This window comes from Plasmodium cynomolgi, chromosome 10, assembly GCF_000321355.1.
Source record: "Plasmodium cynomolgi strain B DNA, chromosome 10, whole genome shotgun sequence".
NCBI classification, from domain to species: Eukaryota; Apicomplexa; class Aconoidasida; order Haemosporida; family Plasmodiidae; genus Plasmodium; species Plasmodium cynomolgi.
This window is the reverse complement of record NC_020403.1, coordinates 426,203-437,213: the sequence shown is the minus strand read 5'-3', so window position 1 is coordinate 437,213 and position 11,011 is coordinate 426,203. Positions and strand designations below refer to the sequence as shown.

The window sequence follows — 11,011 nt, the reverse complement described above, 5'->3', positions numbered from 1 at the left end:
TATACTGAAGAAGGACAAGCCGAGCAGGCGATCGCTGAGTCTGTTCAGCTTCAAGCCCCCCGCGTTTCTGCACAAGAAGGCTGGTCGATGGAATAGCAACACGTTGGATATTGTGCTCACAGAAGGTGGTAACAACCACGCATCTTACGACTTGGACAGCGTGAATGCACAAAAGAGTGAGTGCATCTCTGAGAAGGGAGAAAAAGACGGGAAGGATCAGAGGGAGGACGTGCTAAAAAATGCCCATCACAGCAGTGACAACTTTATGAGCATTTCCCAACAAGGCAGTTGCTACCATGTTGGGGATGAACAATTCATGGGAAATTCTACAAGCGCAAAGAACAAAATGACAGGCAGCCTGTCGAAATGTAGGAACTCTCTTGAGAGTGTCCCCGTAAATAATGAGAGAGACGAATTCAAGAAAAGAAGCCAAAAAAAAAAAAAAAAAAAAAAAAATTCCCCACAATTAGAAGGAGATACAAAAAAACAGCCATGTGGAAACTCTCCAGGTGCAACCTATCTGTGTATAACATAAACCTATTCAGCTGCATCTATATGAGACGATTTAAACGAGGGAAGCAAAAGTACTTACAGCCCCTGGTGTATAATTACAAGCATGCTAACGGTGTACACTATTTTCAAGCGAATAGGAAAGAAAATGAGTTTTATAATCCCTCCTTTGTACAAAATAGTTTCGAGATGTATGCCAAATTGAAGACCACCAATTATGATAAGCTAACTAATAACAACTATATTATGGAGAGGGACTTAAAATTTTTAGAATACATTAACCAGGTATATAGTTTGGAATGGTTCAACAAATTTAATGTTCATCATTTGTACAATATTAACAAAATCCATTCGAGCGTTTCTAGATTTATGTGTCTGAATGGTAAAGGTAGACCCGACTGCGCCGATGGAAATATTGTGTGTTGTTATGTGCCCATATTTTACAAGCACATTTCAGCGTCTTACAGAAATGTTTACAAGTTTTTGTTACTCACCAGGTACTACGAAAGTGTGCAGTATCTACCCAGATTGTGCAAAAAGGAAGGGGTACCACATGCCAACGGTGGGGATGATCCTTATGAGAGAAGCACAAACGGGGTGAGGAACCAACACTTAGATGGGAACACCCTGAAGGAAAGAGCTTCAGTGGTGCACGAAATGGACAAAAAACTTCTAGAAGTAAATACAAATGGTGTAAAGGAGATGCATAAGAGAGACAAGAAACGAGGTTCGAAAAAAGCCAAGAGGCGCAGCACTGATAATCATGCGAACACAGGGAAAGGGGAAAAGAAAAAGAAAGCACACATACTTGGGGGGAATAATAAATCCTTCAACGTGAAGGAGTACCAGACTCTCAATTATGAGGAAACATTACAAAAAAAGAGAAGGAGCAAGGGAACTGCCAATTTTACCTATCCCTTTAATGACATAACAAACGGATGTAGAGCGGAAGAAGGAAAATCATTTTATCAAGATGACGCGAGTGATCTGTTCGAAAATGATGAGAAGGTAAGAATCCCACCAGGAAATTGCACCCTTCCTTGCGATAACAATTTTAACAGCTTCAATAATTACTTAATATATAAGAGAGACTTTTTAAAATACAGCTCTTGGAAGGAAAACCACCTTTATGTCTCTCTGAAGGAGGTAGAATGTTACGATCAAGAGAGGCACAATAGGAATGGACTTTCACACAAAAGTGTAAATAAACATGGGAGCAAAAGTAAGAAGACCAAAAAATGCTTCAATTTTTACATTCACTTGTACGCTTCTAGCATTAACCTAGATCCATACTTCATTTCGACGTACAACTTTTACCTAGTCAACAATTTAAACAAAAACTTAATTGCATACGATATCAAAGAAACGAAGGATTATTTCATTCATAAGTATAAGGAAATGAAACACTACTACAGGCAGACAGTTGGGTGGAGTGAGCATTTGGAGAATGGAAGAACTGAATTCACGGCGAATTCGTCGGAGGATGAGGAGATACTGGGAAGGGTAAAAAAGGTTGGTATGGGGAGAAGGCATATGGAGAAGAATCTTCAAGGGGGAGGTCCCACAGGATGTGGTGGCATATACGATGAGGAACATTTGAGGCAAGATGCGGAGGAGGGGAAAAAACCCGATGAGCAAACCACACGCGAAGAGCTGTTCTCCTTCAGCCCACCCAAGACGCTAAAGTTGTTCCGCCTGATGAATTCCCTTAACAACCTTACGAACAAAATTAAGGAAAAACTAAAAAATGACAAGGTCATAATTAATGTAGATATAAAAAACGTAGATGTTAATGTGCTTGATTGCTCCTATATTTACGAGAGTAAATATTTGCTAGTAGACCATGTGCACCCCTTTTACAATAACCAGTATGTGTACATGTCGAAGGAAGAGTACGAACGAATTAGGAGAAAAAAAGGGAACCATTCTAACGACTTTTCAAATCTTGAATCGATGGAAAACAAACATTTTTCTAGCACTATTAATAATCTAATCTTCAATAGACTTACAAATTATTATGATGACAACTCTTTCTATATCGTTTCTATTAATGCCAATAAAGTTAAGAGGATTTCTATACAGCTCTATTCCACAGTCATATTGAACAATATTGTCAAGCAAGAAAATGTGAATGACGTGTTGAGTGTCATTGTGTACAACTACAGAATGAAGTTTTCAAGTCTTAAGATAAAAAAAGTAAGGAACTTAAGGAAGGATGGGAAGCACGACATAATGAATATCCTCGATGAAATGGGTCTGGATGAAACGGAAGATACCGCAAAGAGAAAAAAAAAAGAAAAACATAGAAAAGGGAGGAGATGGAAACCTGAGAGGAATAGACACCTTAATATGTACAAACAGATCTCAAGGAGTTATAAGGACAGACTAAATATGTATAGCTCTCTCAACAAGGACAGCTTGATCGAAAGCACTAAAAATGTTCTCTACGATGATATGATAAGGAGCAACAATAAGCTGCATAACTTGGGGTGGTTCGCGAGTATTGATCCGGCAGAAGGGGGGGCATCGTTTATACCCACTCCCCCAACTGCGTCGTCTTGGTCGTCCTCCGAACCCACATCGGTGCCGGTGTCAGCGCCGACATCCTCAGCCACATCTGCTGCCACATCCGCGGCGACTTTTCCGGTGAGCTCTGCCCAGTCCACGTCGATTTACTCCCTCCTGTCGTATGACTCAAACGTCGAAAAGGCAGTCTCACAAATGCGTGACGATGTGCAAAAAGGCAGAAGGCACAGATCGACCTGTGAACCCTTTCGTCTATCGAAGAGGAGAAAACTAAAAGAGGCCGCTTTGCAAATAAGAAGAAGACACAGGAGAGAGAGCAACAGCTTCTCTGACAGTATATACACAAAGCATTCCACCTCGCTAAGACAGCAAGTGGACCAGTTTAATGATGAGAATGGAAAAACGGTGAGTTTCCACAATTTTTGGACCCCAAGTAGACACAACGTAGATGATCATGTGGAAAATGAGCGAAGAATAAAGAAAAAAAAATTGAAAAATAAATTTTATAATTATATTAAGAAGATATATAACAATATGACGTCGAAGCAGAAGAAGAAAAAACTAATCCTAAACAACATCGTTGAGAATAATAAATGGTCTGTTAGTGTAGAAAATCTGATTTTCTATTTACCCCAGTTTAAAAAGGGCTTTAAATTTTACCTATATTTGAACAAGTTTATCATATACGACTATAACCAAATAAAGATATGCAACAACATTTCTCAGTTTAGGTTATTCCTTGGCAGTAATGCAGAGAGGAGGTACCTCCAGCTATGCAACAAAATAATGCGCACGTTTAGTCACCTACATCTCAATAGAGATTTATTCAAAGGAAACTTGAGGAGAAAAATTGTGCTACAAAAACTGAAGCACGAAATATATAATAATCAGGTCTATGTGATAGCAAATGAGGGCATAAACAATATCGACTTTGTTTTGGACGTGAAAAATACAAGACTTACTTTGCACAACCAGACAACCATGGATTTAGTGAACTACTTCACCGAACTGTGCATCAGCACCTTTTCATTCCTCTATGTATATTCTGTCTACCCGGAGGTATCCTTTTCTACCGTCTCCCATCTGACTTCGTGCATGAATGTAGACAATTTTCAGAAGGGACTCCTCCTATATAACAACCTACTGAAGAACTACATCGGCACTTGTAAAAGTGGAAAGCCACAGAATGGCAGCCTCATGAGCATCTCTTCGCGTAACAACAGCAGCAGAAGCAGCAGCAACAACGACAACAACAACAACAACGCGAATGTGTCGTTCGCAAGTGCGTGCAACATGGTGGATTTGGAGAGACCCCTCTTTGAGCAGGCCCACAGTTGTGAAGACCCAAACAGAAGCGATAACAACAGTGTGAACAGCCTGGACCGCGCGGAAAAAGCGAAGCGAAGTGGAAAGGCGAACGTAACACACGAGAGACGACAAAAAAGAAGCGAACAAACAGAGCATAACAACTTTACTCGAGCGCGTTATGCGAAAAAATCCATCGACGGAAGCGAACACGCCTCGGACATTAGCAACATAAATATGCTGATGGAAAAAATGATTTCGTACAAAAATAAAATAAATTATAAGTACCTAATTATGAACAAATTCGAATACCAAACAAAGGCGCACAATTCGCTGAAAGAATTGCATGACAAGAATTACTACTTCCTAGCGTTTGTAAGTAACAATTTGCTCTTTTTCTTATATTTCTACACCAAGTATAAAACGGTGCTGAATTTCGTGTCTACTGAGGATGTATTCAGCCTGAGACCCAACTACATTTATCCTATAAGACGCATTAATCACCGCGCACTGGTGAAGGCAAACAAGATTTGCGAAAATATAAGATCGAAGAAGAAGTTCATACATGTAGGCAAGAAATATATGCAGAGGGAACAACTCAAAGTTTCTACCTCCAAAATAATGGAAAAGAAAAAAAAAAGAAAGAGGAAATTGAAAAAATACATGAGGTATAATAAGCAGGAGGGGGGACACACTACAGACAGGGAGATGAACCCTTTGTATGAACCCAATGTAAGCTCGCCTCTCTATTGGAAAGAACATTCATATAGTCCTGGGGAGAAAGAAAAGAAAGAGAAAAAGGAATTGTTCCCTGTAAAGCATCGCAAGATGGAAAAGTACAACACCCACGATAATACCAACCCTGTTTCTATAAAAAACGAATATGAAGAGATCATTCCGTGTAACAGCTTAGGCAGCTTGAGAAATCAAAAAACGATCGTAAAATCCGGGTCAATTATTTATGATAAGATGAACAATGACGGAGAGGAGGAGTACAAGAAGAAGGAAGATATCAAGGAGGATGTTCACGAAGTTAAGGGCTTTTCTACAAAACTAAAAACTACCATAAAAAAATTATTTACCCGAAAGTTATCCTCCCACGTGTTGGGGAATAAGAACCACGGGGATGACAAAAAAAGAGACAGCATGTCGAACACGTCCAACGAGTTATTCTCCACGGACTATAACTCAGTGATGCATAAACTAAGGGACAGATCCGACGTCAGCTCGGTAAAAAACCACTTAACTTCATTCAATAATGTACACTTTTTTCGAAATAAATGCATTTCTTTAAAAATGAAGGTAAGCCAATTCGAAACGTGGGTTATCCAAGAAGATCTGTTCAATGTGCAGGATGAGAAGAAGAGAAATGTACGGGTCAGCTCATTTCTGAAAAAGCAAAAAAACAACTTTTTCACGTCTTCCTCTCTGGACAATCATAAACCATCAAAGGGGGAAAAACAAATGAGAGGTAACAGACGATCGAGCAAAAACATGATATGTGCATCGAATAGCTATGGGGAAGATTACCTATATGAGCAAGTGGAGGAAGCCCAAAACTTGAGCATGAAATCTGTTAGCTCTACCAACTCTGGCAGTAACGTAAACATCCTGAACATTTTGGAAAAATCCAAAAATTATTTCAACACATTTATGAATAAGAAAATCAACAAGCAGATTTTTTACCTTGCCAAAAAGAAGGTCTCCAAAAATGATTTCGAAGATTTGAACGAAAATGCAAAAGCGGCCATTAGAAAGAAAAAGAATAATGTTAAGGAAAAGGAGATGGAAAAAAGAATGGTCACATTGAACGTGGGGAATTCCACCGATTCCCACATCTGGCTTGACTCCTCCTCTAGCAGTGACTACACCTACCGTAAAGACAAAGCGTTGTCACTCTTTTTAGGCAAGTCAAATAGCAACATGAACATTTATGCTGATAGATATGTTGGGGAGAAGGATCTCTTTAAAGCCATGGCAAACCAAAAAATAAAGAAATGGAATGAGTACCACAAGTGGGAGAAGAAAAAACAAAAAAGGAAAAACATAAGAGAAAACAATAGGAATATATGCCTCTCCATCATTTTTAGTGTAGACACATATTACAAGGAACAGAAAAAATTGGACTCCTCAAAGTTTAAGATAGAAGTGAATAACTTAAACATCATGTTAGGGAAGTGCTTCAACTTTAGTGACATTTATGACCAGCTGAAGTTGTACAGAAGCGGCAATAACTTCAGGCCTTCCGTCTACGCCTCGGGAATTCTCGATTTAAATCAACTACATGACGCTTCTAACAGGGAGAGGAATTATGCGTACCTGAAAAAATTCCCCAATCGAAACGACAATATTTCTAGCACCGAAATGGAATACGCCTTTTATGATAACACCAACTTTTATAATATATACTACAACGAGATGAGGGATGTAAAGATGGCCAGGCGGATGATCAGAAGTGGGAAGCGCAGGGGAGGTAGGCGTAGCCATCATCACGTTGCGCATGGTAATCTCGCGCATAGGGGGAATACCCTCAGTCGAGAAGAAGTGCCTACTGATGGAGCAATCAGTGTGGAAAAGGAATTAGACAGATACCTAAGCGGTGGAGGAATAACCGATGATTTATCTTGCGAGGCAGAAAACGAGCCATTCAATCCGGCAAAGAAAAGCATAACGTTCAGTTTTATGCACGAAGCGGAGTTCTCCGAGCACGCGAAAAAAAGACGTCACAACTTTGCAAAGGATATGTCCAAATGGAACAACTGCCAGTTTTACGGTAACCACTCACGAAAGCACAACCAGGTGAAGAAGGAACTGGCGAGACACACTAACCTGTTTATACTCAAAAATAAGAACAAAATTATTTACAAAGACAAATTTAACATTTTCTTAAATCATAACAATAATATATTTATGCCAAACATTAAGGACGAAAACGACTGGTTGCTGAGCATCAACAGTGTGTATTTATTTGCAAATTCTCTAAGTACGAAAAGGTCCTTTAATGTAAGTTGCCACGAACTCCTCATAAATTTAACCATAGACAATATAAAAGAGATGTATAAACTGCAAACCAATTTTAGCTACAATATTTACTACGCAGGATTTTACAGAAATTATCTTTCCTTTGTAAGAAACATTTATGTGCTTCCATTTCTGCACAAGGACAAAACGTGTACCGAAAAATCAAACGAAAAATTGAAGATAAATGGGGTATACCTAAATAGCATGAACAAGCTGAAGTTGTTGGACAAAAATACTCTACACAACAAGTTTAAGGTAACGAAACGAATGAACTCAACGTATAGGAATTTGTATGGAGTAAAGTATTCCAGAAAATGCATAGACTCGGGTGATGTGTACCCACCTATTAGTCTTAAGAGCCCATGTGGAAAGGAAGACCCATATGACACACTCCCGACTGGGACAACCCCCCAATGGAATGACGGAATGGACAGACACCCCTCAGAGGATAGCTCGCCAAATGCTAACAACAAATTTGGCATACTATCGAAAAAAAGAGAAGGCGTATTAATAAAAGATAAGTCCCAGTGCAGAAATAAATGTATCTCCTTTAATGACATGAACGAACTAATTGGAGAGACTGATGAAGAGAGGAACGAGAAAACTGCGCAAAAAAAGGACGAACAGGAAGGAGATGTGTACAACCTGATTAGGGAAAAGACGTTACTTGTTCACGACATGGAGGAAGATGAAAATTACATCAACAATGATATCAAAACGATGTACACTGTTCGTAAATATTTCCTCATCAAAAATTTTAATATATACAAAAAAATGGTCCATTATTATGCAAAAATGCAGACTTTTATCGATCTGGAAGAGAGAAACACCAAGTACACTGAAATTATTCATACATTGAAAGAAGCCTATGTGAAGATAGAGAAGTACCGGGAGAATCTCTACTACCTGTACAGTCAGCTATTTTCCATAATTAGATATATTAACGACGAGAAAAATATCATATGCCATGGACTTGTCTTCCTAAAGCTACTCAATTGTCTGTACTCATATAGCAATAAATATGTCACCAATTTGTTTTACTACTTGTTCGTTTTTTCGAAATATAATAAATTTGCTGATTATTTGTGTAATATACAGAAATATTTTGATTACAAATATTTTACCTACTTTACCAACAAGATTGGAAATGTGGATGCGTGTCATGTTGGAGAAAGGATGAGTAAAGAGCTTACACATTCGGTCAGTTATAATAACAGTGGGGTGTTGTCTCCTCATGAGAAGGAAATCTCCATGCTACCCAACAGTGGAAGTAGCCCCATCATGAACGAGAACTTTGCCGTACAGAAGGAGATAAACGAGAATATTAAGGAGGAAATGCTTAAAGAGAACGAAGTGACCAAAAAGAACTTGTCATGTTTCATTATTTCTGCCCTTCTTTATCTCTACCAGCCGTACATGTGCAGACATAAAAAATGCGCTCCCATGACAAATAGGAAGAAGGAGAATTTGAAGAGAATGTTCAAACGGAAGCAGCACCTTTCGTCCCTCTCGGAAGAAGATGGTCTGCTGCTGCGCCAAAACAGCGCCTTTTACGAAATGGGCCAAGGTGACGAAGCGAAACATACACATGTAGGGAACCAAATCAGCCGAGAAATGACCGCCGAACTGAACGACATATACAGGATGGAAAACGGAATGGAAGAAAACCTACTGTCGACTAACTTGGATGCGATCAACTCAAAAGAAGGCAAAGAAACAGAAATGAGGAAAAACAAATCGTACATGTTTCACAAAAAGGGAATAAAGATAAAGATAAAAATTCGAGTGAACAATATATGCCTCAAAATACACCAGCTAAACAAGGAAAATATATTAACGCTAAATCTGTACGACTTGAATTACTACATGTTTACCTGTCTCTATCAGTATCATTTTTTTTTTCACAAGACGAATGAGCATGTTGGTTTTTACCTGAACGACAAGGTGGAAAAAATTAAATTTGAAGATATCTACGCTATCACAGAAAAAAGTGAAATGAAGAAAAGAGTCAACAGCAATTTGTATATGGACAGTCTATGGTACGAATTATCCGCTGAAGAATCTGCCATTCAGGACGAACTGTACAACATTCAATGGGCAAATAAAAAGGAGAAAAAAAACAAAAACTGTATTAAAATGCACTTGACTTTTAAAGTAGGCTTAAAAACCTATGATAATATGTACAACATTCAGGACAATATAATCAACACCATAACGTTCAACTTTCTAATAAATGAGAAGTTTAAATATTTTCCTATTTTGCATATCCACTTCTACACCACAAGCATCAACTTGAACATAACCACTTCGTTCCTCTACTTGTACAAATACTTGTACTCAAATTTAAATTTTAAGAAAGACTTCAATGATGTGAAGAACTCCAATATTGAGATTTACAATGACCTCCACTCAGAAATTATCATTTTTTACAAAACGAGGACGAAGAATAACAACTACACGTGGAAGCTGAACATTATAGACAAGAACGAATACCACCAGTTTCCATGCGAGTGCCTCTATTTTTGTATTAACAAGAAAAAGGAGAAAAAGAAGATGAACTCTGAGCTTTACGAAATGAATAGGAACTCTGAAGATTTCATTATCACCAATGAACACGACTTGAATAGCATTTTCAGGGACATTTGCAAAATTGGCTTTAAAAAAAGGAACCTTCACAATTCAGTGGCGAAGCATGAGAAGCACCTCCTCTATGACAACACTCAGAGCGTGTATGACATCCTGCATCAGTTCACCTACCGGATGCCCTTCCTCTACAAGAATCACGAGAACGACAACAAAATTATCAACATAATAAAGAAGAAGCCCTCCTGGATTTACATCGGCGTGCTGTACACGGACGATTTGTACTCCCGCGCGTATAAGGTTCCGAATGTAAGTGGCGAGTGAAAAGGGGAGTATATGAGCGAACGATAAGGAGCGAACCGGAACAAAAAGGAGAGTAGACCAGCGAGGGATAAGGAGCGAACCGGAGCAAAAAGGAGAGTAGACCAGCGAGCGATAAGAATCGAACTGGAGCGCAACAGAGCGAACAGCCTTTTGCGCTATACCGCACGCAGACGCGTGCAACCATTTTACACAATACGCAAACGCGAATGCGCACCCCAGAGAGACTTCCCCAAAGAGACAGCAAATTTGTGCCCGCCGTGCAAGCTGACCATTGCTGCTGTTTGTCACAACTAGGGGGGAGACATCTCGAGGGGATCTTTTCTACAACCAATGATACTGATGCGTGGTGTCTTTTCATCATCCCCCCTCTCTCCAACGTGGGAATTCATTCCACGTGTTTACAACATGGTAATTCATTCCACGTGTTTACAACATGGTAATTCATTCCACGTGTCTACAACATGGTTCTCATTTTTCCCACCCTGCGCAGGTCAAACACAACTTACTGGTCGAACCCGAAATCATAAGAAACAAGTGGTGCCTCTCCATAGGTACCTGCATACAAATCGAAAATAACTCGGGGCTGCATTTCAGAATATACAAGGAAGGCAAAACGAAATATTTTTCGCGTGTAAATTTCAAGTGGAAGCTAAAGAAAAACAGAAAATCCAGCGGGAACTACTCTGAGTGGGAAACCTTGAATGGAGGAACAAAAAATGAAAAGCATAAAAAGAAGAGCAAA

General features: G+C 39.1%; 1 protein-coding gene across 1 annotated transcript; it reads left to right on the top strand.

The window, feature by feature from the left end:
* Positions 1 to 1,007: 1,007 nt before the first annotated feature.
* On the top strand, positions 1,008 to 10,269 carry PCYB_101930 (hypothetical protein; the record flags this gene model as incomplete). The annotated part of the gene is made up of 1 exon (XM_004222742.1): positions 1,008 to 10,269. A coding segment is annotated over one exon (9,261 nt), but the record flags the coding sequence as incomplete, so codon positions are not given.
* Positions 10,270 to 11,011: the final 742 nt, after the last annotated feature.